The sequence below is a fragment of the Pseudorca crassidens genome, chromosome 8, assembly GCF_039906515.1.
Source record: "Pseudorca crassidens isolate mPseCra1 chromosome 8, mPseCra1.hap1, whole genome shotgun sequence".
Classification (NCBI taxonomy): domain Eukaryota; kingdom Metazoa; phylum Chordata; class Mammalia; order Artiodactyla; family Delphinidae; genus Pseudorca; species Pseudorca crassidens.
Window position 1 is genome coordinate 100,556,927 of NC_090303.1, and position 25,732 is coordinate 100,582,658.

The 25,732-nt window shown below is 56.8% G+C and overlaps 3 protein-coding genes across 5 annotated transcripts; 2 read left to right on the forward strand and 1 right to left on the reverse strand.

The window, feature by feature from the left end:
• The first annotated feature begins 157 nt into the window (after positions 1 to 157).
• On the forward strand, positions 158 to 19,887 carry LRRC61 (leucine rich repeat containing 61). Of its 2 annotated transcripts, XR_010945683.1 has the most exons (5): positions 158 to 323; positions 2,509 to 2,661; positions 3,084 to 3,236; positions 13,082 to 13,318; positions 15,904 to 19,887. XR_010945683.1 is itself a non-coding variant. In XM_067747360.1 (3 exons), the coding sequence occupies exon 3, from the start codon at positions 13,243 to 13,245 to the stop codon at positions 14,017 to 14,019; it is 777 nt and encodes a 258-aa protein (XP_067603461.1). In that variant the 5' UTR covers positions 161 to 323; positions 2,509 to 2,661; positions 13,082 to 13,242; the 3' UTR covers positions 14,020 to 14,549. The 2 variants fall into 2 exon arrangements, 1 of the variants encoding a protein (XP_067603461.1); XM_067747360.1 differs by lacking the exons at positions 3,084 to 3,236; positions 15,904 to 19,887 and having other exon boundaries at positions 161 to 323; positions 13,082 to 14,549.
• Positions 3,243 to 13,075, forward strand: LOC137229443 (putative protein ZBED10P). Its single transcript, XM_067747359.1, is given in 3 exon segments — positions 3,243 to 7,569; positions 7,572 to 8,241; positions 9,543 to 13,075. Coding segments are annotated over 2 exon segments (780 nt in total). The 5' UTR covers positions 3,243 to 7,334; the 3' UTR covers positions 8,117 to 8,241; positions 9,543 to 13,075.
• Positions 14,791 to 16,969, reverse strand: RARRES2 (retinoic acid receptor responder 2). 2 transcript variants are annotated; one of them, XM_067747362.1, is made up of 5 exons: positions 16,796 to 16,969; positions 16,461 to 16,565; positions 15,412 to 15,507; positions 15,108 to 15,234; positions 14,791 to 14,910 (listed from the first exon to the last, which is right to left on the reverse strand). In XM_067747362.1, the coding sequence occupies exons 1-4, from the start codon at positions 16,967 to 16,969 to the stop codon at positions 15,118 to 15,120; spliced, it is 492 nt and encodes a 163-aa protein (XP_067603463.1). In that variant the 3' UTR covers positions 14,791 to 14,910; positions 15,108 to 15,117. The 2 variants fall into 2 exon arrangements, with proteins under 2 accessions (XP_067603463.1, XP_067603462.1); XM_067747361.1 differs by having other exon boundaries at positions 15,108 to 15,243.
• Positions 19,888 to 25,732: the final 5,845 nt, after the last annotated feature.

Genomic DNA, 25,732 nt, shown 5'->3' on the forward strand with positions numbered 1-25,732 from the left:
TAAACTTCTACGAACGAGTCCCGGTCAGGTGAGAAAAGCGCGCGACTTCCGGCGGAGGAGGCGATGTAACACCACTGCTTCCGGCCGCTGCGCCTGCGCCTGCGCACTGGGAAACTGCGCCTGCGCACTGGGAAACTGCGCCTGCGCACTGGGAAACTGCGCCTGCGCACTGCGCCTGCGCACTCGGTGCTGGCTTCCTGCTGGAGGAACGTACCAACGGCTGGAGAGGAGTGGGTGCGGAGGACCTGCTGACTATCGCTACCGGAGGTCGCCCAGGAACCTGGACCGCCCACCAAGCTCTGCAGGGCCCTTAGCGCCTCAAGGTAGGTCCCGCTGCGGTGCGGGGGTGGGAGCGAGCGGGGCGGCGGATGGCTTGTGCTTACTACCCGCCGCGGGGGCGCGGTCGGCCGCCGTGGGAGCTGCGCCGGCTTCACAGCTTCGCCAGCCCCACTAGCCAGCCAGACCTTTGGCCCTAGGTAAGCCGGGGAGGGGGCGTTGTGGTCACAGACGTAGACTTGGGGGCGAGGCGGCTTTCCCTGACCTGCCCTGCCCGTCGGGCGGCCCAGGTGTCCCCCTTCCAGCTTCCCTCCCTTTCCCAGTGCCCCGCACCTGAAACACCCGGTGAGGCCAGAACCGGACAGCGGCTCGTATCCATCACTCACTCTGTGCCAAAAAGTGTCTTTAAACACTGCTGCTGTATGCGTACATTAACTCCGTTAATCTTTCACAAGCCAGCGAGGTGGATGCTTTTATCCCTGTCGTATAGGCTCGGAAACCGAGGCACGTAGCAGACGAACACAGCTGGTGGGTAGCAGCCAGAATTTAAACCCCCATAGCCCGGCTCTGGACTTCATGCTCTCAATCCATTGTGGAGAGCAGCCTCGCAGAAAAGAGCAAAGGGTTCTGCTGGTTTAAAACATCTCATTTTATGTCACTTTTGCATATTGTGAAATCTAATGAAGCTTGGTTATTTAAAATCTCTCCCTTAGGGTTTAAAAGTAGCCAAATTTGCATGTGCGACAAAACCCCAAAATGTGTAGTGGTTTGCACTACTCTTTTTCTTCCACATGTTCCTCTGGTCCCATGCTTTTCTTCATCTTCCATCTCCTCATAGGTGAGCGGGTGGGGGAATGAGAAGCCGAGGACTTGTAGGCTCACCAAGTGCTTTGAAGTCTCCTGGGGTCTGGTGGATAGACAGGAACCACCTCCTCCTCCCCCCCCCCCAGTGCAGGGGCTGAGAGAAGAGGGGGCTGGTAGGACTGGGCAGAGTGAAAACTCGGAGAAAGGTCTGGCATAGGTATCGAATGCCCAGGGTGGACTGAGCTCTGCATGAGGCCCTGGGGTGAGGCAGGCCCAGGAGAAACAGAAAAGTGACCACTGTGCTTCTGGGCATGCGTGTGAGAAAAGGCCTGATGAGCGCAGTGAGGAGGAAATCTCTGATCCATGGAGCCAGCACACGTGTAAGTGCTGAGGCACTTCCTGTCTCAGGCTCAGCCAGCAGGTTGCTAATCCCTCGGGAATCTACAGGCTCTTGGGCATAACTGCCTTGGGCCCTCCCCGTGCCCACACTCAAGGACCTGCCTGCCACCATAGCCGTCCTTCTTTGCTGTGTCAGGAAAAATAAAAAAACTTCTTTCTCATCTGCAAGGATAAACCCACCCACCTGTGCCTTGAGTCCCTCTCCCTCAGGAACTCCTGCTGTCAGTCCTCCCTTTCTTCCCACTGTACCTTTTCTCTCTTTTGAGACCGAGCCAAGCCTTTTCCCTCCCACCCCAAAGCGTGACCCTTTGACGTTGCAAGTGCCTGCGTCCCCTGCTTCTCATTGCATAGCCCCGGGGCTCCACTTGCTTCATCTGCTGAAGGGACCCTGTCTGTCCTTTCTGGAAAGTCTTCCCTTGGCTTCCCTAACATTACTTAGGTTTTTCTGTGTCTCTGTCCTCTGCCTGTCAGGCATCTTTGGAGTCTGCTCATCCTCTACCCTGCCCACAGTGTCAGTGTTGCCTGGGCAACCACCCTCCACTCTCTTCTCCCACCGGTGTTTCCCCTCAGTTTCTACGGAGACTTTTACACGGATCTGTATCTTTAGCGCAGACTTCTGTCCCCTGACCCTGTATCTGTCACATCTACTCCTGAAGATTTGTTCCAGAAGAACCTCAAAATCACTATATCTGTAACTGAACTGTATTTAGCAGGGACTGGGGTGTCCCTCTGTATCCCCTCCTCCTCCACACCACAGCCCAAGTATTATCTGCATGGCTCTCCAGACTGTCCCTTCCCCTCCAGTCCCACCTCTGTTACCTGCTCCTGCCCTCCTCCCCACCTGCTTCCCAGGGCTGCACCTGCTGCCTGCCTCATGTGGTCCCACCTGATGCAGCCCTGGAGTCTCCACCTTGTTGCTGTATCAGGTGCGTGTATCAGCTCTTATGAGAAGTGTCACAAACAACTTCTTACTAATAATCAAAGTCCTGGAGTCTATGGGTGATTTTCTTTTTAAATTTTACATTTTAGATTCGTGTCGACTCCAGGCTGGCTCTCCACAGCATCCACCCCGCTGTCATCCTGATGTGCTTCAGTGAAGAGCAAGGGGTGCCGGTCATTGCCCAAGACCCCAGACCTGCCCCAGGGACTGTCGGGATGAGGTTCCTCAAGCAGTAGCCTGGGGTAAGCGACCCTGCCAAGGCAGAATCGAAACTCCCGTGTCACAGACTCGATTTGCCTCTCGGTCAGCCCGTGGCCTGGCTCCACAGCACTTACCCTGCTTGCCTTGCCCTGGTGCCAGTAGCCGTTTCCAAGTTGTCTTCTCGTCCTGCGCCCCACGTGCCAGCCGGGCAGTGACTATCCTGTTTGTATGTTTAGGGCACGGTGCTGGCTCATGGTAGATATTTGACGAAGTATTGTTAAATGGTCGAGTGGCTCAAGGGTATCTGCAGAGTACAGGTGGGCTGGTGGGACAAGGCTGGTCGGGGAACAGAACAGGGTTGGTGCCCTGGGTTCAGTTAGTGCGTCCTCAGGCGAAGGCTTTGGGGTGTAGCCCAGGCTGCAGCCTAACTCACAGGTATTTTCTTTTTCTCTGCCCTCATCAGTGAGAGCAGGTGGGACATAGGCCTGGTTTCAGTACCGTGTTCTGTGTTCTCGGGAGCAGTGAAGCCTGTGGACTGCTCTGGTCCTCCGCTCTGCCACCGAGCATCACGTTGCTGCTCTGGGTTTCTGTTTCTTCAGTCAAGATAAGAGCGAAGGTTAGTCCCCTCTGGCTCTGACATCTAGAGCCCTTCCCCTGGACCACGACGGTGTCTTGTACTTCATTTACCCCTTGATCCAGCCCCTCCACCGCGTCACCTCCCGTGAGCTTCAGACCCCTGGTTTGGTGGTGGCTGACTGGGTCGTCGAGTGATGGGCTTGGGTGGTTGCCTCTCGGTTCTTCCGAGGCCCCTGTGGCTGGAAGGGGCTCCTTGGTGTCGCGTTGTCCACCCTGGTTCACAGCTGAGTCTCGCTTGAGCTGCCCAGCGGGCTCGTCCCCAGTAAAGGCCGTCCTGCCATCCCTGGTGATCCTTCTGAATGTTTACCATCACTCAGTGTCAGAATGTTCTGGTTTAAACCTCCTCATTTAAGCTGTATCTCGCTCTGTTCTGAAGAGATGCACGCTGCTCACTCTCAGCTGTTTGGGGCAGGATCTGCGCCATCTTACTCTGAATCTTCTCTTTCCCAAGGAGACACAGCCTAGCTCACTGGGCTTTTCCTTCCCTCTCATTTGCTTTCTTCTTTCCGCATGTTTCTCCTCTGACTTCTTCATGTGTCTTTTCTTTGAGAGCCCTGGATTTGACCTCATCTGCAGGAGAATGAACGGGGTGGGGAAGGGAGTCGAGGACTGTGCTGAGGTGTGCGGTCTGAGCATCTGGGTGAACAGGAGTCCTGTGTACTGAGCTCGAGTTGACTGTAGGCCGAGCAGGTGAGGGGAAGCCTGCGAGGGAGTCGTGAGCCGAGAGGGGCTGGCGGTGCTCAGCCGGTGAAGGTGGCCCTGGTCAGGGAGAGGGTGTGGGAGGAGAGACGAGGCCTGGAGACGAGGAAGCCCAGGAAACACCATTAAGGGGCGGGCAGAGGAAGAGGGACTAGAACAGAGACTGAAAAGGAGTCGCCGGTGACAGGAAAGCTGAGGAGATGTGCTGTCCCGTAGCTGCGGGTAGCAGCATTCCAGGTGGGGGGCGTGGGCAGGTGCTGTAGTGCGGAGAAGCGCGCTGAGGCGGGGCACCGGGGGTCCCTGGGGCCTCAGCGGGAGCACTTCAGGGAGCAGCAGGGGCCGCAGCCAGAGAGGAGTGGGCTTCGAGGGGAGGGGGCGCTGGGGGCCTGCGTCACTGGCATCAGGAGCTGCCCCGTACCACGTGCTCTGACAGAGGCTCGGGAAGCCTCGGGCCGCGTCGCTCCCCGCTACCGAGCGACGTTGCCTGTTTGTGAGGCCCTGCGGGTGCCAGGCACGGCCCGGGTGCCCAGGACGCAGAGACTGGCCTCCGCACCCCCGTGGCCTGTACTGACAGCACCAGCATCCGCAGCTCTTCCCGGGAAGCCTGCCTGACGTCTTGGTGAGGTCCCTCCCGCCGCGGTCCCCCAGCCCTGCAGCGCCACTGCAGCGCCCCTGCACGCCCTGCACCTCGGCTCTTGTCTTCCCTGCCGTGTGTGGGGGGACATTTTATTCTCATCTGCCCCCCGCCAGCCTGGGGGCCACGTGCACACAGGGGCCTGGCCTACCTTCTACTGTATCCATCGCACAGGAAGACTGCCAGTGCCTACTAGGCTCTGGGTAAACATTGAAGGAAAAAAGAGATGTGAGTTAACGTGGCAAAGAGGATGGACACAGAAACCACTCCTGTGCAGAGGGCTGGGGGCTCCGGTCGAGGGCTGCTCCGTTGGGTCTGGAGGAGTGAATGTCAGGCTTCACCCAGGAGGTGGCGTCTGGAGAGTTTTGTCCTGGGATTGATTTCATATGGTTACTACGCCTTACATCCTCTGCTCTCTTCTCTCCCCTCCGGCCTCACTGTCCCGTCAGTGGGCCCCGAAGTGAGTAGGCAGCTGGCTGAGAGCCATTCTCTTCATCTTGCCTTAGATCTTGCCTTGTCTTCTGTCACGTTGCCAGAGGACAGCCTGGGCCTGTCTTCTCATTGCCCCAAGCTCCCAGGCACGTCAGAAGTTGGAAAAGTCAAAAAGCCCCACAAGAAACACACACTCTCAGGATCCACGGGGCAAGAGCCCCCTGTGTGTGCTGACTCCTCCGTGATCAGAGCCAAGACCCCACCTGCCACGCTGGCTTCTCCTGGCTCCAAGTTCAACACCGGAGCTCTCAACACCCCTTCTGAACTTGGCCGGGGCGCCAGGGAGCACCTGCCAGAGGCTGAGGTCAGACTTGAGTTTGTACGCGAAGGGGAGGAGGCTGCAGTGGCCCCGGGAGAATCAGAAGCCCCGGCTCCCAAAGGAGGAGTGGGAGGGACCTATCCCTGCAGGGGAAGAGACCAGCCTGCGCCTCGGCAGCAGCCTGCGGGTCCCAGCACCTGACCAGGCTTTCCTGGAGGAGCAGGAGGAAGGCCTCCTGGGGCTGCGTGTCTGCAGTGAGAAGAGAGCAGCCAGCCCTGGAGAGGCCTGGTCTTGGCCTGGCTGCCCCCTGTGCAAATTGCCACCCCAGTGCTGGGCAGGATAAGCCAGAGGGAGACTCCGGACACTGTGGCCTCCAGTCCGTGCTGGGGCAGGAGCCCCCGGTGCAGCCTGAGAAGAACGTGTCCAAGTGGAAGGCGAGAGGAGGGGGAGCTGGCAGGAAGGAAGTCGAGGGACCCAGAGCTCAGCTGCAGTCCGGTCGCCTCTGACTTGCTGCTGCTCCAGGCAGCCAGCCCGGACAGGCTGGAGGCAGGCCAGCCTGGCGAGGATGAAGTGGCGAGGCCAGCCGACATCCTCATAGCCGATCTGGCCGGAGAGGCGCGTCACCTCAAGACACGGAAGAAGAGGCGCTTGCTTCCTGGGGAGGACTGCGCAGGCCAAGACCAAGGGCTGGGCTCCCGGGCACTCCCTGGGCCCCCTGGACACCCTGGGTCAGAGACCGTGCCTGACGTGAGACGCTTCTTTACCATCAACTGCAGGAATGTCTGCCGTGTCACGTGCACTCTGTGCCGCCGAGCATCAGACAGGGCAGAGTTAAGGGGCGGTCCCAGCCTTCAGCTCTGGTCTGCCACCTGGCAACTAAGCGCGGGCGGGAGGTGGGGAGGAAGCCAGCTGCAGCCGGCCCTGGGGGGGAGCGGGGAGGGGTGCCCGAAAAGAAGCAGAAGGACCTGCCCACGGGGGCCACCAGCCGTGCCCCGAGGAGCTGCATTCACCATGCTGCCGCCAGGTGCCTCACCTCTGGAAGATGGTGACGGACAGGCGGGCCCGAGCAGCTGGTACAGGCTCGGCCTCCCCCGCCTACTCCCACCCATGGCAGCTGGGGAGGACCGAGGTGGCGTATGTGCCCCCAGCCAGCTCCGAGCACGGGCCTGGAGCCAGAGTGCTGCCGAGTTGCCCTGCAGCCCGGCGCTGCCCCTCTCCTTTGTCTTGGCCCCGCTCTTCAGGAGGTTTAGGGCCCAGGTGGACCGTCGCTACCGCCTGCCGTCTCCAACCGCCTTCTCCCGTGAAGCCCTGCCCCTGCTGCACGGGGCGATGGGCGAGCAGGTGCGTCGGGATGCAGTGGACCGAGGGCAGCCGCGTCCACCTCACTGTTTCCATGGCAGCCCGGGTCGCGGATGTGGACTACGTGGCTATCACTGCCCACTGTGGGGTGACGCAGCCGGGTGGCCGGCAGGTGGCGTCAGGCAGCCCGAGGAGGCAGGCCACGCCTGGGTCCGACACCTGCCCCTGGACAGGGCTGCGGAGACGGGCCGCGGGAGCTGCAGGGGCCGCTCAGCCTCTGTGGCTTGGCCACAGCTCTGTGCCTGGGCTTCCTGGTGTCGGGCGGCTGCCCGAGTCTGGAGCAGGCTGTGAGGACGGGGGGCTACACCCACGCCCCTCGCTTCACCCACTGCCTCGACTCCCTGGTGGGAAACTTCTGTGTCACCAGCATAGTGTCCAGATCATGCTGGGCATGGCTAGGGCCATCTGCAGCCACTTCCAAGGCTCTGCGGAAGCCCGGCAGCTCCTCCCAGCTGCAGCGGCAGTGCGGCCTCCCAGCCCACCAGCCCTTCTTGGGGCTCTCGCATCCCTGGGTGTCCGCCTACCACTTGCTGGAGTGGCTGGAGAAGCGGCAGCTGGGGAAGGCAGGGGCGGCGCTGTCGGCTGTGTTGCGGAGCCTGACGGACAGTCTGGTCAAGCTCCCGCAGCCCTTCTGGATGGAGGTCCAGGAGGCGAGCGCCGCGCAGGCCGCCTTAAGCCTGGTGCTGCCCCAGCTGTGCTACCTGCACATCTTCCTGGCGCAGGTTCGGGGGCGCTTTGAGGAGCGGAGCACCGGGGAGATGGGCGCGGCCGTGCGGCTGGCCGAGGGCCTGGCCCTGCAGCTCTCCACAGACCACCAGCTCCCTGAGCTCTTCCACCGTGAGGAGTTCGTGCTGGCGACCCTGCTGGACCCCGCTTCAAGGGCAGGATAGAGGCTGCCCTCCCCGAGGGGGCCGACATCAACCATTGGAAGCAAGTTCTCGTGTACGAGGTGAAGGAGCTCGTGGTGTCTGAGTACTCCTGCCGCCCTCCCCTTCCCTGCAGGGCCCCACTGCTGTGCGTGTGGACGCCCCTGAGCCGCGCAGGAGCCAGGAGCCCTGGGGCCGAAGGGAAGGGCCGGGAAGCGCGCGAGCAGAGAAGCGGGACCTCTGGGTCCTTGCTGCTGGGCCAGAGGGAGAGGAGCCTCCTGGAGCAGGTGGAGAGCGGGGGGCTGCTGGTCTCAGAGAGGGGCGGCGCTTCCCTCTCCACGGAGAGCCACCTGGTCAGCATCATCCGCAAGAAGTACCTGCGTGAGAACGAGACAGTGGGTGCCCAGGAGGACCCCCTGCTTACTGGCAGAAGCGGCGGGACGTCCGGCCAGACCTGGCGAGACTGGCCACCATCTATCCTGCGCCCTGACGGGCGCCTTCTCTGCAAGTGTCTTTGCATCCCTGGGCGGCCCCGCCATCGTGGAGCATGACTCCCCTCTCCCAGGGGAGATGGCTGAGCGTCTTCTCTTCTTGAAGACCAACCTGGAGCATCTCCCAAGCTACACCCACGCCCTTTATCTTCCCCAGCAGGGACCTGGCCGAGGCGCGCAGGCCGGTGAGTCTGACCGCAGGGTCCGATGCCCTGAGAAGCTGCCTGTGGGAAGTCTGCGTAGATGACGGGAGGGGGCACAGTGTCGCGTCCTAGGACATTAGACGGGGACAGCCAGGCTCCAAAACTTGTTTGGAAGGAATGAGGACAGTTTCTCATTTCTTGACAGATCGTCATTTTCGTTTTCGCGGAGATGTCATCTTCCATCTGCCCACTGCTGGAGTCACTGCCGGCAGTACGGGGGCGGGAGGGCGGGCTCTGGTCATCGGTGACTCTGAGTTGTACCACGCAGCGTATGGACCGCGGTGCTCCTTGAAAGTGTCGCTGGGCGAGGGCCCTACACGCGGCTTGTCCGTGTGTGTCGGGGCGGCAGGCCCTCGAGGTCTGTGTTCTCAGCAGCCAGGCGCTGTGCGGGATATCCTCAGCCACCTAGGGCCTGGGGAAGCCGTGGACACTCTTCCTGGAAAGGAAAGAAACCCTAATATGATGGAGGGCGGTGCCCACACGCACACCGGTCTTCTTAGGGTCTGTGCTTGCCCGTGGATCCTGGGGTTCCCAAGAGCCCTGGTGGAGGGCACCGCCCAGCTCCCGCGAGCGTGTGATCGAGGAGAGCTGGGACGCCCAGTCATCACGTGGCCGTTGTCGCCTGTAGTTTGTTTCCAGACTACTGGAAGCCTTGGGGTTTCTTCTTTCTACAGTGAAAGCAGTCTGAGGAAGCAAGAAAGGGCATGTATCCCAGTGACTGACCGGCCTGAGTTCCTTTAGGGTCGAGTGCAGGACCTGAGGGCATGGGGCCCAGGCTCTGGTGGGATCAATGGGAAAAGAAGGAAGGGTGAGGCCGGAGTGTTTGGGGCGGGGCTCGTCACACCCAGAAGACACAAGTCCAGCTCCGCTGGGCCGCTGGCAGAGGGACTTTGAGAGGGAAGGGGGCGTGCAGAGGCACCAAGGCCTAACTTGCACTTTGGCCCTGGCTGTGCGGTTGAGCCCGGGAGCCTGTCCCTTCGCTTCCCCTGTGTCACTGTGACTAATTCACTGTAGGACGTTCGGAAGTTACTGAGAATGTGAGGAAGCAGGAAAAATTCACCGTAATCCTTTCACTCAGCCTCTATGAAAACTTTGACGTATTTCCTTTTTTACGTTGAGGTCACATCCTCTGTGCTAGTTAGTATGCTGTATTTTCAGTTTAACAGTGTAACATGGCATTTTCTTGAATAAGGCTTTATACAGATCGTGTTCAGTGGTCAGAGCACCACGATAGGAAGTGAAGTCTCACCTCCACACCGCTCAGGTCGTGTCTTCTTCCCCAGCTGCTGCAGGGCATGTCTGCACAGGCTCCCTGTGAGGAGAGGCCAGCGCGCCTGGGGGAGAGGCTGGGACTAGGGCTGCGCTCCCTTAACGTCTGGACTCTGCATCCAGTGCATTTGGGTGGTGAGATCAGGGCCTGGCCCTGGACCTCTCCCTGTCTCCCTGCCTCCCTTCCTTAAATTGCACGTGGGTCTCAGACTTCAACGAGAATCACCTGAGAGCATCTTAAAGCTGAGGCGTCCTGTCCCTCCCTCGCAGGTTCGGGTGTAGTAGGTCAGGTGGGGGCAGGGATGTCATGCGCCCTAACTAAAGCAGTCCAGGGGGTCGTGTATTGGTCAGTGCTGCCACCCCTCGAGCTCCTCCTGGGAGAGGCACTGTCCCCTTGCTCTCTGGCCTCCCCTCAGCGGCTCTCCTTGTTCTCGGAGAGGGGAGGCCTGAACCGGCGAGGCACCAGGGTTGGGGGGTGTGAGGAAGACGAGGGCAGTGAAAGGGAGGAGATGAGAAGCTTGACGGTCCCGAGCTTGGGGGCTTGGGCTCTGGAGAGGTGGTTCTCAACCGGGGGCATTTTTGTCCCCCAGGGGCCATTGGGCAACGCCTAGAGATGTTTTGGTTGTCACAGCTTGTGGGGGGATTGCCACTGTCCTCTCGCGGGTGGAAGACAGGGATGCACAGAGGAGCCTCCGCGGCAGAGACTTACCCCGGCCCCAGGTGGCAGCAGTGCCGGGTCCGAGAACCCTGTGCCAGGTTGTGGTCGGGAGGGAATGGGGCGGAGGAAGGGGCCCCAGTTCACCGAAGCGGCCCGGTGACTGTCCACCTGAGGCTGCTCCGAGCTGAACCATTTCTTCCCTAGACTTGGCTCTGCCCTGCCCTGGCGACTCACGGCATCCTCTTCTGGCCCATTCCCTACATAGGTAAACTGAGACTCAGAACTGCTGGCTCTGAACAAGGGAAGATGGGCCTCCCCCCGGAGATCCGGAGTTACCTGTTTCAGTCATAGCCTTGTCTGTGTGACCGAGTCCTTTTCACAGACACACGTTGGGCCAGTGCCTCTGTTCGCTCATTTCCATAAGAGGACCAGGGTGATTCTGGTTTTCTGGAGGAACGTTGACGCCGTTGCATGTGGACGAGCCGTTCTCGCATTGCGCGGAGCCTGCTGTCCGCTGCTGGCCTCTGCGTTGGCTGGGTTTGCACAGGCGTGTGGGCCCCGGCCTGGTTGAAGTGTGCAGATTTGAGGTAAAGTGGGGCACAGGAGTGGAGCAGAGGTCATGGACACGCTGGAGAATCAGGGTTTGACTGCGGTGCTGTTCATCTAACTGCAGACAAGGGCGTGGGACTCAGGGCCGAGGGCACAGAGCCAAGTGCTGGCGGGGCACGTGTCTCCTGCCAGATGGGACCTTGGGGGCACAGGAGGCCTGATGTCCAGTCCCAGTGCCATCTTTCCGCACCCCTGTCCTCTTCCGCAGAACGTGGGCGCGCGCACACCGTTCTCTGCCCGCCCCCTTGTTCTTTCTCTCCCTTTGCGCACCACCTCCATCCCCATCGCTGGCGGGGTTCCTCAGGGTACCGCTTCCCCCACAGCCCGTCGCCCCGGCGGCGGCGGGGCATTTGGACACGGGGCTGGTGGCTCTTGCCTGGAGGCCTGGCGTGTTGTCCTCCCCACCCCCGGCTGCTCAGCGGTCCCCTCCGTTCAGCCTCGAGCATCTGGGTGTTGGCCCGACTTCAGCCCCTGGCTGTACCCCAGGGCTCCCTGACCGCTTTCACCCCCAACGTAGTGGCTGGGAGGATGTGCGCGCCCCTGGAGAGAGGCCCGCAGATACTGGAAGAGGTGGTGTCCCCCCGAGGCTGGCCCGTTGCGCCTCGCTCTCACAGACGGTGCCTGGACCCCGTCATCCTGGACTCGCCGCTGCCTCCTGAGGCCGATGCCACAGGACACCCCAAGTGCAAGACGGGAGCCCGGCCTCCAGTCACATGGCCAGGTTCCGGGCACACGTTCTCCTCCCTCCTCGCCCTCAGGCGGGTTCCTCGTCTCTGGCTATCTGACTAGTGCTTTTATGGCCCATCTCTGGTGCCCGGTGCCCTGTGGGCCAGAGCAGGTTTAACCAACGTGGAGGTGACTGCATCGCTCGCTGCTTACAAACCCAGCAGGTGCTTCCCCAGAGTGACCAGGTTTCTTAGCGGGTACCTCCATGCCTTTTGGACAGAAACATTGGTAGAAGTGAAGGAGGAGCTGGGCTGCTGAAGACTGGAGGGGGCTGGGGAAAGACGTAGGGCTCCTTCTCAGAGACGGTGGGGGTCAGACGTGTTAGCAGCCTCACCAGCGTCCTGGGGCGTGCGGGAGGAGCTCTGGGTCTGATTTCCTTGGAGGGGTTCTGAGGAGCGGCGTTGCTATGGAAACGCAGCCTCGGGGCCTGGCGGGGGCTCTGGAGCCCCAGGTTTTGCAAACAGCAGGAGTGAATGGCTCCTTGTTTCTCTGCAGGCCTCAGCCAGCCCGGCCTGCGCCCGGCCAGAGTCTGTGGGGTTGGGGAGCTGCCACTTGGAGCCGAGGTCTGCTTGTTTTCCTCTCCTAGACCCTGAGCCTTCTGCGCTTGCTCGCATCGCCGGCGTCCCTCCCCCTGGCCTCCTGCCTCGCGCTCTTGTCTTGCACTGACACCTGGGTTTCTGCCACCCCACGGCCACTGGCGACTAGAAAGTACCCTCCCTCCCCTTTTCGGGATCCAACATAGGTGCCACCCTGCCCCTCCCTCCAGGACGGCTTCCTTGACTGCCCGGCCTCCCCTCCCCAACCCCCCTTTGCCCGTGTTTGCAGCTGGAACCATGCTATCTGGCTGGCAGCGATGGGCACTGTTCTGTTGGTGCCACAGTGAAGAGCTGGTATTGACAGGCAGGTTCGGGGAGCAAAGGTGAGGGGCCTGGCAGTGCTGCCACTTACTCCCTGTGCCTCCGCTGTCCCTCCCCTCCCTCGACCTCAGTTTCCTCATCAAGGACTGAAGGCTGAGCCCTCAGGCCCCACAGCTGCCACCAGAGGTCACAAGTTGGCCCATGGAACGTGAAAACCACTTTGAATTCATTGCTGATTTTTTAAAAAATTGTCAAGAAGGCCCAGGTGCTCTCATTTGTGTTTGCCAATGCATGGGTCTCCCAGGAAGGAAACGAGATTGGCGATGATGGTGACCTGTTATCTCTTCAAAAATAAGTGTAAATGGTTAAAAGGAAACACCTCAGAGTTAATACAGGTAATCGTGAGCAGTTACGAGAAAGGAAAGTAATGAGATTTTGTCGCCGGAGCAGACGGGAAGAATTGGTAAAGGCGGGCCTGAATCCCATCCAGCATGGCCATAACCGCCAGGGCCGAGTCAGGACCCCCTTAGGCAAGGGCCTGTGCCTGGCCCACCTCCCTCGGAGGGGCTCTTGACCCTCCTGTGCCCTGGACTCTTGTCCTCAGGTCCCGCCGGGCCGTCTAGGTCTCTGGCCCTGGCGGTGGAGGCTGGGCGGTCACTGAGGTTCTCAGAGGCCCGCTTACTCTTTGACTGTTTCTCCTCAGGGACCTGCTGGCCCTTGAGCGGGGGTGTCGGAGACAGGCGTCCAGCCCAGGCCGAGTGGACGGGGCGTCCTTTGGGGTGAGCAGCCCGCTGACCGCCAGTGGCACCTGCGTCACTGTGACGGAGCTGCCGGGGCCCCAGCCACCTGGACCCACTTCGTCTCATGGAGCCTCGGGGTGAGAAGTCGGGAGAGGCCGACGGGGTGCGCGTCACCCCTCAGCTGCTCAAGGCGCGCTCGGGTGAGTTCGCCCTGGAGTCCATCCTGCTGCTGAAGCTGCAGGGCCTGGGGCTGGTGGACCTGGGCTGCCTGGGGGAGTGCTTGGGCCTCGAGTGGCTGGACCTTTCGGGCAACGCGCTCACCCAGCTGGGCCCGCTGGCCTCCCTGCGCCAGCTGGCCGTGCTCAACGTGGCCAACAACCGGCTGACGGGGCTGGAGCCCCTGGCCGCCTGCGAGAACCTGCAGAGTCTCAACGCCGCAGGCAACCTACTGGCCGGCCCCGGGCAGCTGCAGTGTCTGGCGGCGCTGCCGGGCCTCGAGCGCCTGCGGCTCCGCGACCCCTCGGCCCGGCTCAGCAACCCGCTGTGCGCCAGCCCCTCCTACTGGGCCTCGGTCCGAGAGCTGCTGCCCGGCCTGAAGGTCATCGACGGCGAGCGCGTGAGCGGGCGCGGCAGTGACTTCTATCAGCTGTGCCGGGACCTGGACAGTTCCTTGCGCCCCAGCTCCAGCTCCGGCCCGCGAGCCGTGGAGGCCCAGCCCTGGGTGGAGCCCGGCTACTGGGAGTCCTGGCCCACGCGCAGCAGCTCCATCCTGGAGGAGGCCTGCCGCCAGTTCCAGGACACGCTGCAAGAGTGCCACGACCTGGACCGCCAGGCCAGGGACAGCCTGGCCCAGGCCGAGCAGGCGCTCAGCCCCGCCCGCGCCACTTCCTTTGTCTTTTGAATGCACCCTGTGGCCGTGGCCCTTGGGGTTGGCATGCTGTGGCCTCCCTGCTTTTCTTCATGGTTTCATCATGCTGGCCACTGGCCCTGCACACGGGCGTCTTATGGGCCCCCTTGCCTAAGAGCAGCCCCCCTCCCTCTCACACCTCCATCCATCAGGGACACAGCTCCCTTGGACCCTCCTCAGGCAGCTGGCACCGTGTGAGGCTGTTCTGCACCTACGCTTGCTCCTGGGAGGAGGCCCGGCCTCCTCGTGTCCGTAGCTGCTGCCACTCCCGGCTGCCTGAGCCTGAGGCTTAGGGGAATAAAGTTGCTTGGTCCTAAGGCTAAAGGTGAGAGGCAAGGATGGCGAGCCTCCTGCCCGGCCCGTCCTGGGAGAGGACGCGGCGGAGCTCGGAGCGTGGAAGCCGTATCTTCCAGGTTGGCCTGTCCAAGTGACCCTGTGCTGTGCCCCCCTGGGGTCTCCCTGAAGCTTCCACTGCCATGCCCACCCGTGCCAATCCCCATTAAATACTCGTGTTTTAATTTGCATCTCTGCCTGTCATTGCGTGTGGGCCCCTGAAAACGAGCCTGGGTCCCTGCTGCCTCTGGCCTGTCCTGGGGAAGGAGGAGCACACAGCTTACTGGGTGTCCTTCTGATGGGAGGCATCGTGCTCGCCCTCGCCCTCACCCTCTCGGGGCTTTGCTTCCTCCCCGTGAGGCTGGAGCACTGGGGCCCTTTCCTCCCGCTGCTCTCAGGAGGGAGGGAAGGAATGCGAGGGGAGGAGAGAACGCAGCTCTAGAGCACTTTTATTAGGGACAATGGGACAGTCCTCCCTGGGCGCAGAGAAGGGAGGGCGGGCTTTCACTTGTTAACCTCCCTCACGCTGCTTCCAGGAAGCCGGGTGAAATTCTAGAGGGAAGGGAAGAGAAACTAAGACTGGGTATGACGGGGGCTGTTTGGGCCCCGCCCCAGCTGTCTTCAGGCTCCCGGCCCCTCTCCTCCTGCCTCCCGCAGCGCAGCCGCAGCTCCAGCCTCCTCTCCATCCCTGCCCCACCTGGCTGGCCTCCGCCTAGTCCTTCCTCCCTCCTTCCTGGCGGGCCACCTACCAGTCAGGCCTCAGCTGGGGGGCAAGGCTTTGAAGAACGCGAACTGCCCGGGGAAGTAGTGGCCGTGAGGGTCCTCGCCGGCGCGCTCCACCCTGCTGCACTGGGCCTCCTGGCGCTCCTGCAGCTCCTGCAGCTCCTGCGGCAGCCGCACCGCTCAGGCCGTGCCCCCTCCACGCCCCCATCCCCCAGGCCCAGAGCCCTCCTCGCCCCTCCATGCAGGCTTCCGCCTCCGACCTCTCCCACAGGCCGTTTCTGTCCACCAGCTCCCTCCCCAACCTCTGCTCCCTCCTCCGCGCACTCTTACCTGTTGAACCTGTGTCTCCATGGGGCAGTGGAGCATCCGGCCCAGGACTTCGTCTTCAGGGCCCAGCTTGATGCAGGCTAGGCATTGCCGCTTTCTCTGGGGAGGGGCGCATAGAGCCCAGAGAGGAGACGGGTGAGTGAGGGGAGGCCTGCGGCCCCGAGGGTGAGAGTGGGAGCTGGGGGGCAGCATACCATGGGGGTTCCCCTGGCAGGCCAGGTGCTTCCAGGCTCAGCCCACCCTCAGACCGGGCAATTTCGGAAGTCAAACCATCCTGCAGTTTTCTATGAACCCTGAGTGAGTGTGTGTGCGCACGCGCGCGTGTGTGTAGGTGGGAGTCCTCGTCCAGGTGGGTTCTCCCCACCTGACTTCCACCTGAGCTGCTCTGCTGTCATCTGTTATATTTATTTGTATTTTCTTGTAAGATTTGAACACAATGGTCCTGGTATAAAAGTCTAGAAAACCACTCGTATAATCCAGTCCCTCCCTTAACAGATGGAGGAAACTGAGGCCTTCAGAGAACCTGGGAAGTAACAGGGCTGGTGGTTGGCAGAGCTGAGACTGGACACCAGATGGTTGCGTTCCGGCCCCAGGATCGCCCCCATGGCAGTGACTTTGCCCCCAAGGTGGCTGATGACAATCGAGCCCTGTTAGGAACCAGCCCGGGCTGGGCCATCTCCACTTGAAAACACACAGGAAATGGGGCATTCACCAGGCCTAGGGTGGGGACCACCCGAAGCCCATACCATGACCTTCTTCCACCGGTGACGCGAAGCCTGAGAGAGGAACTTAGATGGCATGGAAGGTGGACCCACTCTGAAGAGCATGTGTCCTCGGGGGTAGCCCAGCCGTCCCTCCTCCTGCCTGTCCAGGCCCCCAGCCCACCTGCAACCATCACAACCACCAGCCGAGACAGGCAAGTCAGCTGCCAGGGAGGCTGCTCCGCCCTGGGGTCCCCAACCTGAGGCTTCTCGCTGGATCTCCTCCTGAACCCCAGTCGCACACCCCCGCGCTGAGCGCATGCCCCATCGCATGCACGTGCCTTCACTCACCCCTCTGGGCTTGACCTTGCACTCTGCTTTCTTCCAGTCCTTCTTCCGGCAGTTCGTCTGCTGGAGCTTAAACTCCAGCCTCACAAAGGTCCCGGCCGGGAAGGGCTACCCACAGACAGAGGAAGGCCAGCAGTCAGCTGAGCAGGCAGCGCCCTTCCTGGACGTGACCTGTCCCTCCTCCCTCCCCCCCACCGTGAGACAGCACGTCCCTGGAGATGGCTGGGCTGGCTGGCCCTTCTCTGGAGAGCTGGGCGCCTCCGGGGCCCAAGCGCCTTTGTACCTCCTCCCTGGGAACATGCCGACCATCCCCCTCCCCTCCCTGGGGTGCCGCTCACCGTGTCCATGGCACTGTCCACACCGGTCTCCCGGAAGGCCCACTGCACGGGCGGATGCTTGTGGAACTCCTCCAGGGCCACCTGCAGGCCCAGGTGCTGGGCCGCCGTGAGCTCATCCTTGCCCAAGCCCATCACGCCCGGCCACAGGGCCAGCGGGAGCAACAGCTGCCACATGGCTTCACCTTAGTCACCCTGACCCTGCGAAGGGTATGTGTGGATCCTCAGCTCATGTGCCAGCCCGCGGAGCCACCAACTCCCAGGCCCTGTGGCTTGGGGACCACATCCGGTAGAGCTCTGGGCAGAGGTGCAGGGACAGGGAGTGGCGCTTTGCAGAGATTCCCCTGGTATTCCCCTGGCCCTTCCCCTCCCCTCCCCTGCCCCCACTGTTCCCAGGTCCAGCTCAGGGCGGCTTTGGCCCTGTCCTGGGTAGGTGCTGAGTTGGCTGTGGTCCTCAGGCCAGCCTTGGGGGCAGCACTGTTGCCCCCTCCAGCCCTCCCCTGCTTTTCTGGCCCATCTTCTCTGACTCCAGTCCCCAGACTGCTGGCTCTGTGGGGTCCCGGGCCCTGACCCTCAGCCTGCGGCCCCCGCCCCTCTACTGGAGGTGGGGAGGGACAGGCCCAGAATGGAGGCCAGCTGGAGGCTGAATATTTTGGGGAGGACGTAAACACGAGGGAGGGGCCCAGAGCGGGTGGGAAGTGGGAGGATGCTTTAACCCTCCCTGTGCTGAAATGGACCGGTGCCCTTGGCCCTCCGAGCCCCCCACCCCAGAAATGGGGGCCTCGGCCCCACCAGGGCTTTCTTTCCAGAGCAGACCCTCCCTCCCTAGCTGTTTTTTCTGGAGCTTTCGCCACCAGCCCTCTCCCAGCCCTCTGATCCCGCCTCCCGCAATCCATGACTGGGGTCTCCTGAGGGCTGGACCCTCCCCGGGAACTCTGCCTGTACAGTCTTCTTGGGACCAGAAGGCCACAGATGTGGAAACTGAGACCCCCGCAGTGAAAAGCGACCAGGGTCTCGCCGTGAAGCGAGGGCCCACAGACAAGTTGCCCAATCTTGCCCTTTGGAGCTGTGCCCTTTGCCCGCCCCATCCTCCCGTCCAGCTGTCCTGCCATTCTCCCCCCCTCACCTCCTTTCTTGCGCCTTGGGGTCTCTCCTACGCTTCCCCTCCCGAGGCCACGGCCGAGGCCTACTCCTGGCCAGGCTGTCAGTCTATTCCCGGCACCCTCTCCGGCGTCTCTCGGGTCGGCCCCCATCTCCTCCCCTCCCACCTCCTGGGCCCCTCCAGCTCCCAGCAGCTGAGGCTCCTCCCCCCCGCTAGGACCGCCCGCCCTCCCGGGACTTCCCTCCCCATCCCACCCTCCCCTCCCCTCTCCTCCCGCTGCCCCCGCAGAGGAGCCCCAGCTGTTGGCCTTCTCGGCTGGGCTCGGCTGGCCAGGCTTCGCAGCGGGATGTGGGACTGCCCTGCCCCCCAGGTAGGGCTGCCCTTTCCTTAGGCCCTTCCCGGGCGACCAGTCCCTCGCGTCCCCGAGACACGGATTTCAAGAAATTCTTGCCAGAAACACAGACATCCTCAAAACCACATGAGACCTTGAGTCATTTGATCCCTCCCCCTGCTTCCCGCGCCCTAAAGCCGCTCTGAGAGGGAAGGCGTCTCCTTAGAGGTGACTCTGGGGTCTGACCACCTCCAACACCAGCAAACGTGTCCAGTCGTGAAGGATCACGTCCCACCCATGGTGGCGACAGACTGCAGCGTCTCATGTGGGTGAAGGGTGAGGTGGGATTCACAAGGCTGATGGGGAGTCAGGGAAGACAGGGGTCCCAACTCCTGCTGGTCCTGAGCAAATAAGAACAAGCTCTGGGACTTGGTGTGTCCGCCACCAGGGCTGATCTCCCACAGAGAGGACCTCATTTAACTGCCCAAATCCCTGGAACTTCTGCTCCCTTCTCTGTGAGGGGGGGGTCAGAGACCCTACATTTAGGGGTTGTTTTGAGGATTAAATGAGCAAAGTGGAAAGTGACAGATGACCCAGTGTTTGGCACAACTTTTTCTTCCCTTCCCTATGTACGCCTGCCAGGATTCTCCACGTGGAGCTGAAACCTTCCTTTGCAGTGTGCTCTGGGGGCGCCAGAAAGATCCTTGGCTTCAGTTAGCCAGTTCTGGTGGCTGAAATCCCACCATCGACATTTCAGTCCCATCTGTGAGCTGTGGACAATCATTAAGCAGAGATGAGAGCTGGGGTCTTTGTTCTCCAGGAGCTTCCGAGGTGGGGGCTAGAGAGACAATAGGCATGCAGAACACATTTCCCAGCCCAGGGCCTCGTGCTGGGGGACGTCCTGGGGGTGGGTGACCAGAGAAAACTTTGAGCTGAGGACAAGCTGGGACAGAAGTCCTCCTGCCTTTGGTAGGGGCCGTAGGAGGCCTGGGGGGGCAAGGGAGGCTTGGCGCAGCTTGGTGGCAGCCGGCAAGGAAGGAGGCCGGGGGCTGGGTGCAAATACAGTGTAGGTCACACAGCGAGACCAAGTTCCCTTTGGGTGAAAGGAACGTGAGGGGCGGGCAACCGCACTGCAGGGCAGTCACGGGTGGGGACATGTGAAGGGGCTACTTAACGCACATCCGTGAGCTCAGCACCAGGTGACACGTCCCAGCCCAGGGGAGCGGTGACAGCACTTAGCTACTTAGTAGTGGTTAATGATACTCCCGGGCATCACAGTTGAAAGTGGAGATTCACATATCCGAGTCGTTCTGGCAAAGTTCTCCAATAACCGAACTGAGTACCTAAAACATTTTCCTTTAATGTTTGCTGCCACAGAGACAAGCCAGTGTATGTTTTTTCAGAGAATCAATTTGACCTTGAAGCAAAAGCATATCACTTTCAAAACTACACCTGTCTGAGTTAGGTACATTCACTACTTTTTGTATCAACTCAGTATAATTGACATAAATTCAAAAGAATATTGCATGAATTCAAAAGCAACTATAAATGTATCAAATCGACAAACTATTCTTCAATTTTTGCTTGTAAATTTTGCAGCCACTTTACATCATGCTGTCTACTGTAATGAAAACCCTTTACGTATTGATTCATGTGAGAAAAGTATGCAAAGTCATAATTATTGATCTCTATTAGTAAAAGATTTAATTTGAAATTCTTATATTTGTCTGGACAGGTCACAAATGAACTTTTCCTTTCTTTGGAGCTTCAGACGTACCTTGATCATACGTAGTGTGATATTGGTGAGAACATTTACACTGACATTTAAAATCTTTGATTGCTGAATATTTGGTTAACATTCTTTTTTGTTTCAAGAAAATCTTGGCGTTAAAAAAAAAAAAGAAGAAAATCTTGGCGTTAACAGTGCAGTAAACCTTAGTAAAACCCTTCCATGACTCAACCAATGAGTGTTGGCAACGAAAAGCTGCTTAAATTCATGATCTCCTACTCCTTTCTATAGTCCCCTAAACTGCTGATGTTTCATAGTATTTGCACTTAAGTACCGAACAATTTTAACAACTGTGTCCATGACGCTTGCACAGAGTCCGTTCGGAAAAGCGAGCCCAAATATTTTCAGTATTCAGTGGAATGAAGCAATGTGGGAAACATCGGTCTCTTGTTTGAAAATTCCAACACCTCAGTCACACTGGCCACATGTCAAGTGCTCATTATGAACCATGGTGTCTATATATGTTCATAAATGCGTGGGCTATTTCTAGAAGGAAAAACAAAAAACTTGTAGCAACGGTTGCCTCTGAGGAGAGGAACTGTCTGGCTGAAGTAAAGGGAAGTGAGGAAACTGCATGCCCTTCGTATTTTTACAATTTCATACCGTCTGGGTAATTTGTTGCGTAAAGTGTAAAATTCGTTTTCAGAAGTTTAAAAATCACAAGACAAACAGCATTTTTGAAAACTCACCCTGGCAAGTATGTAGAGAGTGGACGAGAGGGGACATGTCCAGGTGCAGGACGCCCTCGGTAGGAGACAAAGGCAGTTGTCAATGAACGTGGCAGAAATGGGGGTGGTGAAGATGGAGCAAAGCAGGCGGATAAGTGGAGCGCCTGGGAAGTAAAAGGGTTTGATGATAGACCAAACGTGGGCTCCACGGAGAGGGGTATCAGGAGGGAATTCCAGGTTTCCGCCTGAAGAATTACTCTAAAGAATTCTGAGTTCACATTCTTCTTTTTATTTATTTATTTTATTTATTTTTTGATGTGGACCATTTTTTAAAGTCTTTATTGAATTTGTTACAATATTGCTTCTGTTCTATGTTTTGGTTTTTTTGGCCGCGAGGCATATGGAGTCTTAGCTCCCCAACCAAGGATCGAACCAGCAGCCCCATGCATTGGAAGGTGAAGTCTTGACCACTGGACCACAGGGAAGTTCCACACACTCTTGTTTTTAAAACCTGGGAGGGCTTCTGTGGTGGCGCAGTGGTTCAGAGTCCGCCTGCCGATGTAGGGGACACGGGTTCGTGCCCCGGTCCGGGAAGATCCCACATGCCGCGGAGCGGCTGGGCCCGTGAGCCATGGCCGCTGAGCCTGCGCGTCCGGAGCCTGTGCTCCGTAACGGGAGAGGCCACAACAGTGAGAGGCCCGCGTAGTAACGGGAGAGGCCACAACAGTGAGAGGCCCGCGTACCGCAAAACAAAACAAAACAAAACAAAAAACCAGGGAACTCTCTGAATTATGCCTTATAGTTCCTTTCCCACATTCTCCCTAATATTTCCTTCTGAAATTTTGATCAGATGCTTGTTAGACCCTCTCACTCTAGCTTCCTTATCTCCTAATCCCTTCTGTATTTTTTTATTTTTCATCTCTTTATTCTACGTGCTGCATTCTGGTTAAATCTTTCATTCATTATTTACCAGGTGTACTAATTTCTGCTTCAGTTATGTGTAATCTGCTTTTAATCATTCTATTAAATTTTAGGTTCCATTAAAAATTTTCTAGACATTCTATTTGCTTCTTTTTCAAATCTTCCTGTTCCTTTTGGTTACTCTTTTGTGCTCTTTGGCCATTCGTATACCTTCTTTGGAGAAATCACTATGAAACTCCTTTGACCATATTTTAACTTGTTTGTTTGTTTGTTGTTGAGTTGTAGGAGCTCTTTATATATTCTGGATGTTAGTTCCTATCAGATATAGGATTTGCAAATACTCTCCCATTCTATGGGTTGCTTTTTCACTCTGTTCATAGTGTACTTTGATGCACAAAGGTTTCAATTTTCTTGACGTTCAGCTTATCTGTTTATTGCTTCTGTTGTCCAGTTGCTCTGGCTAGAACTTCCAGTACTTTGTTGAATAGAAATGGTAAAAACAGACAGCCGTGCCTTGTTCCTGATCTTAGAGGAAAAACTTTCAGTTTTTTGCCATTTGAGTATGATGTTCACTATGGGTTTCTCAAATATGGCTTTTATTAAGTTGAGGTAGTTTCCCTCTATTACTGGTTTGTTGAGTGGTTTTATCATGAAAGGGTATTGAATTGTGTCAAATGCTTTTTCTGCTTCAGTTGAGATGATCATGTGGGTTTTGTTTTGTTTGTTTGTTTTTGTTTGTTTTTTGGCCACGCTGCACGCAAGGCTTGTGGGATCTTAGTTCCCTGACCAGGGACTGAACCCGAGCCCTCCACAGTGAAAGCGCAGAGTCCTAACCATTGGACCGCCTGGTAATTCCCCATGTATTTTTTTTCTTCATCCTGTTATTGTGGTTTATTAAATTGGTGGATTTTAATATGTTGAAATATCTTGAAAGTACCAAGAATAAATCTCACTTGGTCATAGTGTATAATCCTTTTAAGAGCTGCTGAATTTTGTTTGCTAATATTTTGTTGAGGTTTTTTCTTTTGCATCAATGTTCATAAGGGATATTGGTCTATAGTTTTCTTGCAGGTTTTTTTTTTTTTTTCTGGCTTTGGTATCAGGGCAATGCTGGCTTCATAGAATTATTTAGGAAGTGTTCCCTCCTCTTCAATATTTTGGAAAAGTTTGAGAATAATTCATATTACTTCTTTAAAATGTTTGATAAAATTCACCAGTGAAGCCATCTGGTCCTGGGCTTTTCTTCATTGGGATATTTTTGGTTACTGACTCAATCTCCTTGCCAGTTATAGGTTTATTCAGATTTTCTATTTCTTTGTGATTTACTCTTGGTAGGTTTTATGTTTCTAGAAATTTGTCCATTTCATCTGTTATCCAATTTGTTGGCATACAATTGTTCGTAGTACTCTCATAATACTTTTTATTTCTGTCAGATCAGTAGTAATGTCTCCACTTTCATTTCTGATTTTAGTAATGTGATATTCTTGACCTTATCTTTCATACCTTTTATTGAACTTTTAAATTAAAATTTCAGTGTTTTTTAGTGTCAAAAGCTCTTTCCTATTTAAAAATACCATGCTGTATTTATGGGATTTCTTTTAAAAAGTTCTATCTGCTCCTTATTTCAGCTCATAGTTTTGGTCTTTCGTGTCGGAAGCATTCCTCAAATGCCCACTTGAAAGTTTTGTGGAAAGTCTGGGGCCCTGTCAACTGGCGGACTGCACTGTAGGGCGATCGGGTAGTAAGCCTGATTTTTTGTTATTGTTTGAATGATCCCCAGTGTTGGTATTATCCATAGGTCTTTTCTTTGTAGCCGTCCAATTTTTCCAAGAGTCCTGTGAGCTTTTGCTTGTGAGTAGTGCTAGGCTGGTTGTGTTCTGGGTGCCAAGTGGGGTCAGGGGGCTGAGAGCCATCATTAGCATGGGGACTTTGACTTTGCCCTTCTGCTCTCATTTGAGCCATTGCACTCACCTGATTCCATTTTTACAGAGCAAAGCCTGTGGTCTCCAGCAGAGTCCACGTCCTAAGACTTGGGATGCACTTTACCATTAATGTAACATACCATTATGATGAGGCTTTAAAGGAAATTCAGCAAACTAATAAAAGGAACTTGCACCTTTATCAAATACATTTAAAAAGACGCTTCATGAGTGCAAAATATTTTCCTAAATCGGAGTGGTCAGAAGGCAAATATCAAGCTGAATGTCCAACAGATACCAAGGAGCCCATTAGACGGCACTCCATGATCTACCACTAGATGGCGATGGTGAGCACCAGCTAGGTCTTTGCCCTTAACAATTCCCTATTTTTTTAAATAACAAGGCTGTGGAACTATTTTTCTTACATACTTGCGGTAGCCTATCATCACTTTTTGGTCCCTGATTTAATCCTAAAAACTTCTCTTAACTCCATCTGACCCATAAATCACGCCAATTTGTTGCAGTGGTTTTGTATTCATATATCATATGCATGTTTGTTATGACCCTAAACCAGCGCACAGCAGGGATAAGCCGCATCTCAGCCAGTGGAAGGCACATAGGGTAGTTTAGATACTATGAAATTAAACAGTTTTTTTGTTTGTGTTTTGGCCGCGCCGCGTGGCTTGTGGGATCTTAGTTCCCCCGACCAGGGATTGAACCTGGGCCCCCGGCAGTGGAAGCGCGGAGCCCTAACCACTGAACCGCCAGGGAATCCCTGAAATTAAATACTTTTCAAGTGTTTGTTTTGTTTTGTTTTGTTTTTTTGCGGTACGCGGGCCTCTCACTGTTGTGGCTTCTCCCGCTGCGGAGCACAGGCTCCGGACGCGCAGGCTCAGCCGCTCTGCAGCATGTGGGATCTTCCCGGACCGGGGCACGAACCCGTGTCCCCGGCATCGGCAGGCGGACTCTCAACCACTGCGCCACCAGGGAAGCCCTCAAGTGTTCTTTTTTAAAATGAATTTTACTTGGTATATTATTTGTTGGATGTAGTAACTTAATAGAATGTTACTGTGCAGTAGTTAAACATGCTATATTGTTTTAATTTCTCATAACACCCCCAAAATAAACCTGAAATCCTGGTAAGGGGAAACTCTCTTCTCATGTTTTGAGACAGCGAAGGCAAACCAGTTCTGAGAACATCAGAGACTTCACGGGCCAACTCCGGAGGCACCACATCTAACTGTGACCCGGATTTGATCCTGGAGCCGATCAGAAGGCATCAGGTTGAAGCCAGGTTTACACTCTGATCCCTCCAACTACCTCGCGTGGTTTTTTTCAAGAGGAGTCTGGGTAGGAATGAGCTGAGGTTAGAGGCAGCATTTTTGTTATTTGGTGAACAGGTACAGATGGAGTTCACAAACAGCAGCACATGGCACTCACAGGAAACAAAACACTTGAAAATACACCTGCTTCTGCTAAATCACAGGCTTCACAGAGATTCTGTTTAGAATTGTCTTGCGTTTCCAAATCAAGCTTGGCTTGTAGTAGATTTTAAACCAAGAACGGATACACACTGGCCTCTAAGTCCATCTTTTGAATTTAGTTGAAGAAGAGACAGCCTGATGCCAGTCTGGAGTACAAAAGACATAGATGAGATTTGACCTTGAAAGGGTAAAAATGTCGATTTCTAGGGGACAGCGAGTACTTTCTCTCTCGGCTGACACACCAAGGTGATCTGTGGCAGCTTCTCCTGGCGATGTGTGGTCCTAAGACCAAACCCCTAGCGGGTGGTAGTCGCGGTCTCCCGAGCATGGGGCACCCTCCCCGCTGCTGCACATGCGACTGGCCGTGTCAGAGGTTCCCTAAGGATTCCTGCCCTCCAGTTATTCTGCAATAATGTTCGAGATAAAGGAATATGTTCAAGGCACTGCTGCCCACAATCAGAGCCCTTCCAGTGGGAGAGCTATGGACTGAAGTTTTCTCCCAGGTTCCTTGTTCTTTGCCTCACTCACATACCGATTGGAATTTTTCTGTAAGAAAAAGTGTTTTTTTCTGTCTCCCTAAAAGTTCTGTCCGACTCCATCGCCTGCTTAACAAGCAGTAGCCGAGGGAGGAGGTTTGAAGTTCACTGGCTGATAATTGGCTGGGGCTGCTCTTTCGGCAGCTCCGAGTGGTCTAATCCAGCTCGCTTCACCATGGGATGAAGAACT